The sequence below is a fragment of the Bufo gargarizans genome, unplaced genomic scaffold (genome assembly GCF_014858855.1).
Source record: "Bufo gargarizans isolate SCDJY-AF-19 unplaced genomic scaffold, ASM1485885v1 fragScaff_scaffold_187_pilon, whole genome shotgun sequence".
NCBI classification, from domain to species: Eukaryota; Metazoa; Chordata; class Amphibia; order Anura; family Bufonidae; genus Bufo; species Bufo gargarizans.
In genome coordinates, this window is record NW_025334067.1 from 10,187 (window position 1) to 24,069 (window position 13,883).

The window sequence follows — 13,883 nt, forward strand, 5'->3', positions numbered from 1 at the left end:
CCTTCTGGAGTCCGGGAAATAGTCATTTCTACATGAGCCAGCTCAATCCCATCACTCAGAGGGACCTCTCCTACATGTCACCTTCTCAGTATGTAATAGATGGAGATGGTCCTTCTGGAGACCAGGAAATAGTCATTTCTATAGAAGCCGGCTAAATCCCATGACTCAGAGGGACCTCTCCTACATGTCACCTTCTCAGTATGTAATAGATGGAGAAGGTCCTTCTGGAGTCCGGGAAATAGTCATTTCTATAGGAGCCGGCTAAATCCCATCACTCAGAGGGACCTCTCCTACATGACACCTTCTCAGTATGTAATAGATGGAGATGGTCCTTCTGGAGACCAGGAAATAGTCATTTCTATAGGAGCCGGCTAAATCCCATCACTCAGAGGGACCTCTCCTACATGACCACCTTCTCAGTATGTAATAGATGGAGATGGTCCTTCTGGAGACCAGGAAATAGTCATTTCTATAGGAGCCGGCTAAATCCCATCACTCAGAGGGACCTCTCCTACATGACACCTTCTCAGTATGTAATAGATGGAGATGGTCCTTCTGGAGTCTGGGAAATAGTCATTTCTATATGAGCCAGCTCAATCCCATCACTCAGAGGGACCTCTCCTACATGTCACCTTCTCAGTATGTATTAGATAGAGAAGGTCCTTCTGGAGTCCAGGACATAGTCATTTCTATAGGAGCTGGCTAAATCCCATCACTCAGAGGGACCTCTCCTACATGTCACCTTCTCAGTATGTAATAGATGGAGATGGTCCTTCTGGAGACCAGGAAATAGTCATTTCTATAGGAGCCGGCTAAATCCCATCACTCAGAGGGACCTCTCCTACATGACACCTTCTCAGTATGTAATAGATGGAGAAGGTCCTTCTGGAGTCTGGGAAATAGTCATTTCTATAGGAGCTGGCTAAATCCCATCACTCAGAGGGACCTCTCCTACATGTCACCTTCTCAGTATGTAATAGATGGAGATGGTCCTTCTGGAGACCAGGAAATAGTCATTTCTATAGGAGCCGGCTAAATCCCATCACTCAGAGGGACCTCTCCTACATGACACCTTCTCAGTATGTAATAGATGGAGATGGTCCTTCTGGAGTCTGGGAAATAATCATTTCTATGTTCTCTGGCTGTATCCCATCACTCAGAGGGACCTCTCCTACATGACACCTTCTCAGTATGTAATAGATGGAGAAGGTCCTTCTGGAGACCAGGAAATAGTCATTTCTATAGGAGCTGGCTAAATCCCATGACTCAGAGGGACCTCTCCTACATGTCACCTTCCCAGTATGTAATAGATGGAGAAGGTCCTTCTGGAGTCTGGGAAATAGTCATTTCTATAGGAGCCGGCTAAATCCCATGACTCAGAGGGACCTCTCCTACATGTCACCTTCTCAGTATGTAATAGATGGAGATGGTCCTTCTGGAGACCAGGAAATAGTCATTTCTATAGGAGCCGGCTAAATCCCATGACTCAGAGGGACCTCTCCTACATGTCACCTTCCCAGTATGTAATAGATGGAGAAGGTCCTTCTGGAGTCTGGGAAATAATCATTTCTATGTTCTCTGGCTGTATCCCATCACTCAGAGGGACCTCTCCTACATGACACCTTCTCAGTATGTAATAGATGGAGAAGGTCCTTCTGGAGACCAGGAAATAGTCATTTCTATAGGAGCTGGCTAAATCCCATGACTCAGAGGGACCTCTCCTACATGTCACCTTCCCAGTATGTAATAGATGGAGAAGGTCCTTCTGGAGTCTGGGAAATAGTCATTTCTATAGGAGCCGGCTAAATCCCATGACTCAGAGGGACCTCTCCTACATGTCACCTTCTCAGTATGTAATAGATGGAGATGGTCCTTCTGGAGACCAGGAAATAGTCATTTCTATAGGAGCCGGCTAAATCCCATGACTCAGAGGGACCTCTCCTACATGACACCTTCTCAGTATGTAATAGATGGAGATGGTCCTTCTGGAGACCAGGAAATAGTCATTTCTATAGGAGCCGGCTAAATCCCATGACTCAGAGGGACCTCTCCTACATGTCACCTTCTCAGTATGTAATAGATGGAGAAGGTCCTCCTGGAGTCTGGGAAATAGTCATTTCTATAGGAGCCGGCCATTAGTGAGGAGCAGGTCCTTCTGAGTAATGGGAAATGGCCCATTCCCTGTGACATGGCTAACACTGTATCTGTGCAGGACCTCACCACCAGGGGGCAAACAGGTCCTTACCAGTCATGGGATTTAGCCACAACCATTATATATACACCTACAAGCTCCCAGTCACCGGCACACAGTCCTCTCCGTCCACCTCACACTGACTGAAGCATCTTGACCGTATTTAGTCATGTGAGGGAGCATCCTCCTCCTGCGCGCCGACACGAAGAACTACAACTCCCGAAATGCATTGCAAAGCCGAGGCCTCTAGCAGGTCTATGGAGCAGATTCTGTGTATACATAAGACCAAGAGCACAGACTACATTTCCCGGCATGCAGCGGAACCTGTCACGTTCGCGCATGCGTGCAACCCAAACGGTTACCATGCGGCTTCAACGGCGAGTGCGAAGCCAACCAAGCTTACGCAGCCTTGCCCTTCTAGCCCCGCCCTCGATGAGGGGGATTGGCGGAGACGCCGCGGCTGCACCTGCTATTGGTCGCTCGGGCCGTGCTTTATGTTAGTGTGCGCTCAGGAGGCGGCTCTGCGTTTTCTTTCTCCAGAATCTTCTTCCCGTTGCTGGCTCCGTGCTCTGCTCTCTCAGCCGCCGCCAAGATGATGGGCCGCCCGGTACTCGTGTTAAGTGAGTCTACTCCGGCCCGGGGATGTGACTGCGAGGCTTAGAGGGGAGGAAATCCGCTCAGTCCTAGTCTGGGCCCCTGAGGGCCACTGCCGGCACCAGGAGGCTCCTGCATGCTGTGTGACCAGCCCCATAGCTCTGCTTATCATGGGGTCTAATTATGTAAATGAGGGTCACGTGTCTTGTATATAATCTCCCCTGTACTGTTATACTGCATGTCGCCTAGCAACCCGCCAGCCATATAGTGGGGTGACTACCTGTGTGACCGCTGCAGGTAAATATGGCCGCCACCACTGGAGCCCGAAGAAGATCCGCTGCAAATGGAGGAATCGCCGCCATCCGGGGGATCTCTGCAATAACGCATTTCTTTTCCCAATCTACACTTGCTGTCAGTGAATGGAAACTGAAAACCCATCCTGGCTTGATGCTTCTGACAGCTCAGGGTTTGTCGCAGTGTATTCTGTCCGGACAATCGCTAAACACATCAGTTTGTTTCAATGTGTCAGCCTGCAGTGCAAAGAGGGATGCCTTGACTGGATACATTGTAACAAACCCTCAGCTGTGTAAAAGATTCAGCCTGTCCGTCAGGATTATCATTATCGGGGCGGGAGGGCAGATCTGTCACATGACTGGAGAGGGACCCGGCTGTAATCGGGTTTCTATAGTCTGTTTCCGTTCACTGACAGCAAGCAGATCTGGTCAGTAGTGAAGCACACATTCTTAGTACTAAGTGGCAGAACTTGCCATTATACACTCTATTCACGGACGGAGTGTTAGCTCACGGGGTTAGTCTGAGGGATCGGGCAGGTGAGGTGCATTTTGGGTACTCTGTGGACAGATGGAGTGTGAGCTCACGGGGTTAGTCTGAGGGATCGGGCAGGTGAGGTGCATTGTGGGTCGGATCCCGCCTCCTTCTGATCATGTGATGTTTTCAGGTCAGAACATGAAGCGAGAGTCTGGGAGGAAGGTCCAGACCGGGAACATAAACGCGGCTAAGGTAAGTGCCTTGGCGGAGGGTTAACGCCTCCCCCCGTCTTGGGCGAGCCCCCTGACCGCTCCCTTTCTCTTGTAGACCATCGCGGACGTCATCCGCACCTGCCTGGGACCTCGCGCCATGATGAAGGTGAGTGACCTCTTAGATTGTTAGCTCTGCAGCACCGGGTACGGGAAGCCATAGCAGTAAATCCTTCTTACTTTCCAGATGTTAATGGATCCAATGGGAGGAATTGTGATGACCAACGACGGGAACGCCATCCTGCGAGAGGTGGGTGAGACCCTAATGCTGTCCTGCTCGCACAGCTGGCTGGTGTTGCAATGTGTCGACGCAGCAGTGTGAGCGGCTCCAGGCTCGTCCATCTCTTGACGCTCTCCCTCCGTTCTCCTCTAGATCCAGGTGCAGCACCCGGCCGCCAAATCCATGATTGAGATCAGCCGCACACAGGACGAGGAGGTTGGAGACGGCACCACATCAGTCATCATCCTGGGTGAGGCTGGCGCTCCGCGGGTTGTCAGGTGGTACCCAGGTTCTCGTCTTTTCTCACGCCCCCTCTTCTCTCCACAGCCGGGGAGATGCTGTCCGTTGCCGAGCAGTTCCTGGAGCAGCAGATACATCCCACCGTGGTGATCAGCGCCTACCGCAAGGCCCTGGATGACATGATCAGCACCCTGAAGGAGATCAGGTGAGCGCCGCGTTGCCGCGTGCCACGCTTCTGTACCTGACATTTGGAGCTGTGGGGGAGGGGTGCACTTTTGTATACTGTGTGGGTGCTGATCCTCCCTCCCCATTCGCAGCACCCCAGTGGACACCAGCGACCGGCAGCTGATGCTGAAGATCATCAACAGCTCCATCAACACCAAGGCCATCAAGCTCTGGGCGGACATGGCCTGCAACATCGCCTTGGACGCCGTCAAGACGGTGGAGTTAGAAGAGAATGGCAGGAAGGAGTTTGACATTAAGAAGTACGCCAAGGTGGAGAAGGTGAGTCCTGCGGAGAGAGGCGCGAGGCCCCTCGTACAGATTTCAATGTCCTGACTTTCCTGTCGTCTCCAGATTCCAGGCGGAATCATCGAGGATTCCTATGTCCTGAAAGGTGTCATGGTGAACAAGGACGTCACCCACCCCAAGATGAGGAGGGTAATCAAGAACCCGCGCATCCTCCTCCTCGACTGCTCCTTGGAGTACAAGAAGGGAGAGAGCCAGGTACGGGCGCCTCGCCTAGACTGAAATATTCTGTGCCTGTAGCGTCCCAGCGCCAATGTTGCACACCTGTATACAGGCAGCTCCACCTAGTGGTGGCTACAGGAAACATATATTTTTTTTTTTTGTTCGAGTAGACTGAGATTGAGATCACTCGGGAGGAAGACTTCGCCCGTATCCTGCAGCTGGAAGAAGAATATATCCAGCACATCTGTGAAGACATCGTCAGACTGAAGCCCGACCTGCTGATCACAGAGAAGGGAATCTCCGGTAAGAGCCGGACTCTACACCTGCTCTATTGTTCCCTTATTTCGGGGTGGGGAGAATTAAGTCTTATATCCCCTATGACATTTTCCATAAGAAAGTTGCTGGTGGTCTGACCATGGAACCATGCGAATGGGGGGGGGGGGGTCCAGGAGTTCCCTGAGGGAGATACTGGGAGGGGTCCCGGAGTTCCCTGAGGGAGATACTGTCCTCGGCAGTTCCAATGACAAAAAATTCTTAAATATCTGATCTATTCGATGCAAGTGCCCGATATTTGCTTTTTGTTTCCCTCTTTTAGATCTTGCTCAGCATTACCTGGTCAAAGCCAACATCACCGCCATTCGGAGGGTGCGCAAGACTGACAACAACAGAATCGCCAGGTGATCTGATGGGCGGTGATGACACGCGGGGGCATCGTGTGATGTCATATAATAAATGGGACTGACTTGCTTATCCTTCACCCCGCAGGGCTTGTGGAGCTCGTATCGCTAGCCGCACAGATGAGATCCGGGAGGAGGACATTGGCACGGGCGCCGGGCTGTTTGAGATCAAGAAGATCGGCGATGAGTATTTCACATTTATCACAGAATGCAAAGACCCCAAGGCCTGTACCATTATGCTGCGTGGGGCCAGTAAGGAGATCCTAGCTGTGAGTGACCGAGCGCAGTTTCCATTTTCTGTGAGGTGCTGCGCGCTGCTGCGCAAGGCATCGTCCTGGGCCACACAGACTATAGACTGATATATACGATCTCTCTAATCTTGTAGGAGGTAGAGCGCAACCTTCAGGACGCCATGCAGGTCTGCCGCAACGTAATGATTGACCCATACCTGGTGCCAGGAGGGGGGGCTTCCGAGATGAGCGTCGCCCACATCCTCACCGAGAAGTCCAAGACCATGACTGGTGTGGAGCAGTGGCCGTACCGCGCGGTGGCACAAGCTCTGGAGGTCATTCCCAGGACGCTGATTCAGAACTGCGGAGCCAGCACTATCCGGGTGCTGACGTCACTGCGGGTAAGGTGGGGGTCCTGTAGCGGGATGTACCCCCAGGGTCACGCCGGGAAACTCTAATCACCAGTCCTCTCCGTCTACAGGCAAAACACACCCAGGAAGGCTTCCAGACCTGGGGCGTGGACGGCGAGACCGGCGTGCTGGCGGATATGAGAGACCTGGGGATCTGGGAGCCCCTAGTTGTGAAACTGCAAACCTACAAGACAGCTGTGGAGGTAAGGAGGAGGCATGGTCTTCCTCGCGCCTCGCTGAGGCCTCTGCTTTCTGTCAGATGATGAAACGTGTATTACAACCGCTCTCCTCTGCCGCCCACAGACCGCCATCTTGCTGCTCCGTATCGATGACATTGTGTCTGGTCACAAGAGGAAGGGAGACGACCAAGGGAGGGCTCCGCCTGCAGCTGCAGAGAACCCCCAGGAGTGATCACCTCCCCCCTGGGGAAGCGGGACCCCCGTGGCTTGCAGATCCCTCCATCACTTGAGGAGACTTCTCGGCAGACGTCGGCCACTTCAGCTTGTTCTCTGTATACTGTGCTCTGGCGGGAGACCCCTTTTTTTTCTTTGTATTTATTACTGTCGGAGAGGATGGGGGAGGGCATGGCGGTAGACTGGGGGAGGGGCGCCCCACAAGTTTGGCGTACTCTCTGCTCCTGAGAAAACAATAAAACTTCATTTCAAATGGAATCTGTCTGATGTTTGTGTGTGTGCAGTACCTCTCCCCTCCTGCAGGCGGAGCTGTGGGTATATGGAGGCACTCTACTCCCTATGAGAGCCTGTTATCAGCCACAAGAAGACCTAATAGTCCGGCACCGGACAGACTATCCTGTAATCCGGAACACGGTGATCTGGCGCCAGCGGAAACTAATTTACTTATGATGGGGGCAGACCGCGGGCAGTACAACGGATTGCGACCCCCATAGTCCTGTGCGCCCGGAAGGTTCACGTTATTTCCACCTTACCTGAGTAATGTCCTAGACGCTGGGCCTTGCCCCTAGAATGGGGCTGAGCTGCAGTACCTGACCTGGCCAAGGTTGGAAGGGGGCGCTGTCTGTGGAATAACAGGCTCTTCTCAATGGGACGCCGGCCGTCTGTATCCACCACATTCTCTGCCGTCAGCAGATGGCGGCTGCACTGACCCCGTGTGATTGGCCATGACACTTTCATACGCGCCCTCATCACTTGTCATGTGATCAGTGGTAACTCCGCCCATAAATATAATCTAGAAGTGGTACAGTTGCCCATAGCAACCAAAGTTATGATTGCACTTCCCAGGTTGCAGCTTAGGGGCAAGTTTAGTTAAATCTTCTCACCAGTGGGGGATGATTGGCCCCTGATTATATATTTGTGTCCCCCTGAGCCTCCCATGCCACTTTAGGAGTTATAGAACACGGCCTCTTTAAGGGCTTTGGCTCCTCCCCTTATCTGCGGTCAGCTGACTGCGAGTCACATGCTTCGCTCAGAAGCGCCGGTGCCGGACACAGAGATGAGCGCGGGGCTTGGGCTGCGGCTGCTGCTGCTGGTGGTCGGGGCGCTGGGGCTCCAGGGGGCCCCTGAGGACGAGGAGACCCGCCAGGTGAGGGGTGGGGGGGGGAGACTACAACCCCCAGACTCCCCCGGGGCTGCGTGTAGCTGTTTGTGTATAGATTGGCTGGGCACGCTGGGGCTTGTAGTAATTCCCCGGTCTATGTCACATTGTATTGTAGATATGCGGACGAGGCCACTCAGCAGCCCCTCCCCCACCGGCTGTGACTCCGCCCCCAGGAAAGGGGAACCGAAATCAGCCCATTAAAGGGGTTGTCAGGCGTGCTTCCGCCCCGGAGTTGTCAGGCGTGCTCCCGCCCCAGAGTTGTCAGGCGTGCTTCCGCCCCGGAGTTGTCAGGCGTGCTCCCGCCCCAGAGTTGTCAGGTGTGCTCCCGTCCCGGAGTTGTCAGGTGTGCTCCCGTCCCGGAGTTGTCAGGTGTGCTCCCGCCCCGGAGTTGTCAGGTGTGCTCCCGCCGAGAGTTGTCAGGTGTGCTCCCGCCCCAGAGTTGTCAGGTGTGCTCCCGTCCCAGAGTTGTCAGGTGTGCTTCCGCCCCGGAGTTGTCAGGCGTGCTCCCGCCCCGGAGTTGGATCCTGTCCCTAAGTTGTCGGATATAGCCAATTTGGATCGATCCTGTCCTTGAGGTGTCAGATGTAACCAATAGGGATCAGATCCTGTCCTTGAGGTGTCAGATGTAACCAATAGGGATCAGATCCTGTCCCTTGGTTGTCAGATATAAGTAATAGTAATCTGTTCCTGTCCCTGAGTTGTCGGACATTACCGACGCAGCCTCGGAGTTGACGGACGTTACCGACGCACCCTCGGAGTTGACGGACGTTACCGACGCAGCCTCGGAGTTGACGGACGTTACCGACGCAGCCTCGGAGGTGTCGGACGTTACCGACGCAGCCTCGGAGGTGTCGGACGTTACCGACGCAGCCTCGGAGGTGTCGGACGTTACCGACGCAGTCTCGGAGGTGTCGGACGTTACCGATGCAGCCTCGGAGGTGTCGGACGTTACCGATGCAGCCTCGGAGGTGTCGGACGTTACCGACGCAGCCTCGGAGGTGTCGGACGTCACTCCTGCGCCCTCATTTCTCCATCTTTCTCCCTCAGATCTACCTGCAGTTTAACCCCGGCTCCTCCAGCTCCTCGGTGAACTTGCTGCACACCCGGGCGGTGGGGAACGGCAGCACCATCCACTATGTGTGGAGCACCATCGGGGCCCCCACAGTGCTGCTGATATATACCGAGAGCGAGCACAGCCACCTGCGCGTCAACTGGACCAAACTGCTGTCGCCGGAGCCGTCTGGAGCCATCACCATGGAGCCTGCTGACAGCGTGCTGTACTCCACCGCCCTCACCTTCACCAGGGTATGCAGGGGGGGGGGGGGCTGTTATTTCCTGGGCTCTGACATCATCACTGGCCCCCGCTGGGATCACATGTAACCGTCCATCAGTGACATCATCACCGGCCCGCGCTGGGATGACCTCATCACCGGCCCGCGCTGGGATGACCTCATCACCGGCCCGCGCTGGGATGACCTCATCACCGGCCCGCGCTGGGATGACCTCATCACCGGCCCGCGCTGGGATCACATGTCCGGCTCCTCTCCTCAGATATTCGAATATAAAGATGTGAACAACACGGCCGACTTCTCCGGCACCGCGGACAAGTATTTCTACCCCCCCTACGACCTGTCCAGCTTTACCTGGGACAACGCCAACGAGACCGTGAACTCCACCTCGTTCTCCTTCCGCCTGAGCGGGGTCCACGCGTCCGATCCCACCGGGAGCTTCAGGAATGGCAGTGTCAGCTTCAGGGTGAGTAGGAATGGGGGCGCTCACCGCTCTCCCGACTCTGATATTGACCTGTAGAGATCTCCTCCATCTCAGATATCGGCATATGACAGACCCGGGCGGGACGCCTCCTCACCGCGCCTCCTCCACACCGCCAACTGCACCAAGCTGGAGTTCATGATCTCAGGGGTCCAGCCTCGGGGGAACAACTCTCGTTTTGCTCTGGAGATGGTCACACTGGAGAAGAAGTCAGGACGCAAAAAAGTGCGGTCTGTCCGCTCCATAGATGATGAGTACACCCCCACCATATTTGAGGTACGAGGCGCTGGTAGAAAGCAGGTCAGGGTGTCCAGAGGCGCTCCTCCGCCGGCAGTTTGTTTTGTCCATAGTGACACCTGACGTCTGTCTGTTCACCCCCAGGTGATGGAGCTGGTGCCCGATGCCCCCAATGCCAGCCACGCTCATGGCTATTTACAGTGGAAGTCTGTGGCGTACGGCTCCGTGAGCGGCACCAGGTCGGACTCCCTCCCGTGTATTGTACACAAACCTCGGGACGTGAACGAGACGCTGACTGTCCCCAGTGTCATCCAGGCCTTCTACGGGGAGCAGCCGAGCGACCACTACAACATGGAGGCTCTGAACGTGTCCTTCGGGATCGCAGACGGCGACTTCTATGATAAAAACAAATTCCTAGCATGGTAAGTGTACCCCGAGTGTCGGTGTCCTGTACCCCCCCGAGTGTCGGTGTCCTGTACCCCCCCGAGTGTCGGTGTCCTGTACCCCCCCGAGTGTCGGTGTCCTGTACCCCCCCGAGTGTCGGTGTCCTGTACCCCCCGAGTGTCGGTGTCCTGTACCCCCCCGAGTGTCGGTGTCCTGTACCCCCCCGAGTGTCGGTGTCCTGTACCCCCCCGAGTGTCGGTGTCCTGTACCCCCCCGAGTGTCGGTGTCCTGTACCCCCCCGAGTGTCGGTGTCCTGTACCCCCCCGAGTGTCGGTGTCCTGTACCCCCCCGAGTGTCGGTGTCCTGTACCCCCCCGAGTGTCGGTGTCCTGTACCCCCCCGAGTGTCGGTGTCCTGTACCCCCCCGAGTGTCGGTGTCCTGTACCCCCCCGAGTGTCGGTGTCCTGTACCCCCCCGAGTGTCGGTGTCCTGTACCCCCCCGAGTGTCGGTGTCCTGTACCCCCCGAGTGTCGGTGTCCTGTACCCCCCCGAGTGTCGGTGTCCTGTACCCCCCCGAGTGTCGGTGTCCTGTACCCCCCCGAGTGTCGGTGTCCTGTACCCCCCCGAGTGTCGGTGTCCTGTACCCCCCCGAGTGTCGGTGTCCTGTACCCCCCCGAGTGTCGGTGTCCTGTACCCCCCCGAGTGTCGGTGTCCTGTACCCCCCCGAGTGTCGGTGTCCTGTACCCCCCGAGTGTCGGTGTCCTGTACCCCCCCGAGTGTCGGTGTCCTGTACCCCCCCGAGTGTCGGTGTCCTGTACCCCCCCGAGTGTCGGTGTCCTGTACCCCCCCGAGTGTCGGTGTCCTGTACCCCCCCGAGTGTCGGTGTCCTGTACCCCCCCGAGTGTCGGTGTCCTGTACCCCCCCGAGTGTCGGTGTCCTGTACCCCCCCGAGTGTCGGTGTCCTGTACCCCCCCGAGTGTCGGTGTCCTGTACCCCCCCGAGTGTCGGTGTCCTGTACCCCCCCGAGTGTCGGTGTCCTGTACCCCCCCGAGTGTCGGTGTCCTGTACCCCCCCGAGTGTCGGTGTCCTGTACCCCCCCGAGTGTCGGTGTCCTGTACCCCCCCGAGTGTCGGTGTCCTGTACCCCCCCGAGTGTCGGTGTCCTGTACCCCCCCGAGTGTCGGTGTCCTGTACCCCCCGAGTGTCGTGTCCTGTACCCCCGAGTGTCGGTGTCCTGTACCCCCCCGAGTGTCGGTGTCCTGTACCCCCCGAGTGTCGGTGTCCTGTACCCCCCCGAGTGTCGTGTCCTGTACCCCCCCGAGTGTCGGTGTCCTGTACCCCCCCGAGTGTCGGTGTCCTGTACCCCCCCCGAGTGTCGGTGTCCTGTACCCCCCCGAGTGTCGGTGTCCTGTACCCCCCCGAGTGTCGGTGTCCTGTACCCCCCCGAGTGTCGGTGTCCTGTACCCCCCCGAGTGTCGGTGTCCTGTACCCCCCCGAGTGTCGGTGTCCTGTACCCCCCCCGAGTGTCGGTGTCCTGTACCCCCCCCGAGTGTCGGTGTCCTGTACCCCCCCGAGTGTCGGTGTCCTGTACCCCCCCCGAGTGTCGGTGTCCTGTACCCCCCCCGAGTGTCGGTGTCCTGTACCCCCCCCGAGTGTCGGTGTCCTGTACCCCCCCCGAGTGTCGGTGTCCTGTACCCCCCCCCCCGAGTGTCGGTGTCCTGTACCCCCCCCGAGTGTCGGTGTCCTGTACCCCCCCGAGTGTCGGTGTCCTGTACCCCCAACTCACATGGTGTTAATGGAGGATTCCTGGTTGCAGGTCGGCGCTGGTTGGCTACGGAACGCCCCCTCGGGACTCTTTCTCCATCTTGGTCATCAGTATCGTGGCGGTGGCGCTGGGGACCCCCTTTTTGCTGCTGATTGTGGGAGCCATCATCGTCTCAGTCATGAAAAAGCAAGTTTTTTCCAACTATGATCCCATAAACTAGTGGCCGGCCAAGGACCGCTCCTCCATCACTTGCACATACTGACATTGAGAGCAGTACCTGGGGTTTGCTGGCTCCAGGTCAGGTATCCAGATGGCACAATTCACTGACTGGTTCTGCTGCTCCACCTGCTGAATGGACTGTACGGTAGAATCGCACATTCCTGAGCCCCTGCACCGCCATCAGCCTTGTCCGCCAACGGTGCCCCTTCAGGTCTCCACCTTGATTTTCCACTTGGTCATTTGAGCAGCCAATCAGAATCCTGCTTTCATTTTCTTAGTTACTTTGGTTGCTTTGGAGACCATCTGTTTACACGGCGACCTGTGTTTTATGAGACTTGCTGCTTTTGAATTCCGAATCTCATCATGCTCAGTGCTGGGCCCTATATCATGCCTTCACATCCAAAGCTGCACCCACAATTCTACTGGTATGCCTCTACCTAGCATTTTGCTGCAGTCGATATTGACCGCTGCCCCCTGCTGGTTGAGCGCCTGCACAGGCCATGTTGTATTCAGGTTCAGACTACAGGGCACAGTGCATTAGGGGGCCCCTGTCAGCCTCCTGCAAGCAGCTGAATGTTCAGTGCAGTTCTGGATGTGACTAGAGTAGCAGAAATGCAACTCAGGATCAATACATATGTAAAGAAAACTGGGTCACGTGACTTTCCAGCCTTCCGATTGGCTGAGCCGATCGCTGGTGTTTCCACGTTGAGGTTATTTTTTTGCCTTTGCTGCAATTGTTTCTTTTCTATTTTTGTGTCCTTTTTACTTGAATTTCTGCTGTTTTTTGACCCCTGGATGATTTTGTGTTCTAATATTTTGTTTTCAATAAAAGTTTGAGTTTGTAACATTCTGCCTTACAGTCCGTCAGCTGCGCACATCACATGACTTGTATTCTGCTCCGTTCACATCCAGAGCTGCGATTCCTGGGTCTATACGGTGTACAGGTTACAGGAGCAGATGGCTCGTTTCTGCGTGCAGCTTTGGAGGTGACTACAGTAAAAGAATTACCAAAGCTTTTATCAACTTCAGGAATAAAAAAAAAAAATCTCAATTCTAAGCGACATATTTACTGTTAAAACTATAAATCCAGATCCGTAGATAAAATCCGAGTTACCGCTCAGGGCGCGTTCACACTTTGCAGGTAAATTGCATTTTTTGGACTGTTCCAGTTGCAGCGTGTGAACAGAGCCTGAGTTGTGCTGTGTTCCCTGGCGCCCCCTGTAGTCGTCCTGCTGTCACCACAGGGAGTTGTGCTGTGTTCCCTGGCGCCCCCTGTAGTCGTCCTGCTGTCACCGCAGGGAGTTGTGCTGTGTTCCCTGGCGCCCCCTGTAGTCGTCCTGCTGTCACTGCTGGGAGTTGTGGTGTTTTCCCCGGCGCCCCCTGTAGTCGTCCTGCTGTCACCGCTGGGAGTTGTGGTGTTTTCCCTGGCGCCCCCTGTAGTCGTCCTGCTGTCACCGCAGGGAGTTGTGCTGTGTTCCCTGGCGCCCCCTGTAGTCGTCCTGCTGTCACCGCAGGGAGTTGTGGTGTTTTCCCCGGCGCCCCCTGTAGTCGTCCTGCTGTCACCGCAGGGAGTTGTGGTGTTTTCCCCGGCACCCCCTGTAGTCGTCCTGCTGGGAGTTGTGGTGTTTTCCCCGGCGCCCCCTGTA

General features: G+C 55.7%; 2 protein-coding genes across 3 annotated transcripts; both read left to right on the forward strand.

Annotated features, from left to right (window-relative positions):
• Positions 1–2,660: 2,660 nt before the first annotated feature.
• CCT3 (chaperonin containing TCP1 subunit 3) lies at positions 2,661–6,960 on the forward strand. Its single transcript, XM_044272887.1, has 14 exons — positions 2,661–2,811; positions 3,744–3,805; positions 3,881–3,931; positions 4,010–4,072; positions 4,196–4,292; positions 4,370–4,487; positions 4,600–4,786; positions 4,859–5,008; positions 5,143–5,275; positions 5,568–5,649; positions 5,738–5,918; positions 6,035–6,280; positions 6,361–6,492; positions 6,593–6,960. Exons 1-14 carry the CDS (start codon positions 2,784–2,786, stop codon positions 6,698–6,700), a joined length of 1,638 nt encoding a protein of 545 aa, XP_044128822.1. The 5' UTR covers positions 2,661–2,783; the 3' UTR covers positions 6,701–6,960.
• Positions 6,961–7,714: 754 nt separating this feature from the next.
• Positions 7,715–13,084, forward strand: LOC122922315 (glycosylated lysosomal membrane protein). 2 transcript variants are annotated; one of them, XM_044272885.1, is made up of 6 exons: positions 7,715–7,849; positions 8,912–9,169; positions 9,416–9,619; positions 9,692–9,910; positions 10,016–10,293; positions 12,070–13,084. In XM_044272885.1, the coding sequence occupies exons 1-6, from the start codon at positions 7,724–7,726 to the stop codon at positions 12,236–12,238; spliced, it is 1,254 nt and encodes a 417-aa protein (XP_044128820.1). In that variant the 5' UTR covers positions 7,715–7,723; the 3' UTR covers positions 12,239–13,084. The 2 variants fall into 2 exon arrangements, with proteins under 2 accessions (XP_044128820.1, XP_044128821.1); XM_044272886.1 differs by lacking the exon at positions 7,715–7,849 and adding an exon at positions 8,774–8,802 and having other exon boundaries at positions 8,863–9,169.
• Positions 13,085–13,883: the final 799 nt, after the last annotated feature.

Excerpts from the sequence above, each read along its gene's own strand:
- CCT3 (XM_044272887.1), top strand. The coding sequence starts at position 2,784 with ATGATGGGCCGCCCGGTACTCGTGTTAA. Across the intron at positions 4,787-4,858 it reads AGTACGCCAAGGTGGAGAAG|ATTCCAGGCGGAATCATCGA; the intron begins GTGAGTCCTGCG and ends TGTCGTCTCCAG. Across the intron at positions 5,276-5,567 it reads CACAGAGAAGGGAATCTCCG|ATCTTGCTCAGCATTACCTG; the intron begins GTAAGAGCCGGA and ends TCCCTCTTTTAG.
- LOC122922315 (XM_044272885.1), top strand. The coding sequence starts at position 7,724 with ATGCTTCGCTCAGAAGCGCCGGTGCCGGACACAGAGATGAGCGCGGGG. Across the intron at positions 9,620-9,691 it reads ATGGCAGTGTCAGCTTCAGG|ATATCGGCATATGACAGACC; the intron begins GTGAGTAGGAAT and ends CCTCCATCTCAG. Across the intron at positions 9,911-10,015 it reads ACACCCCCACCATATTTGAG|GTGATGGAGCTGGTGCCCGA; the intron begins GTACGAGGCGCT and ends GTTCACCCCCAG.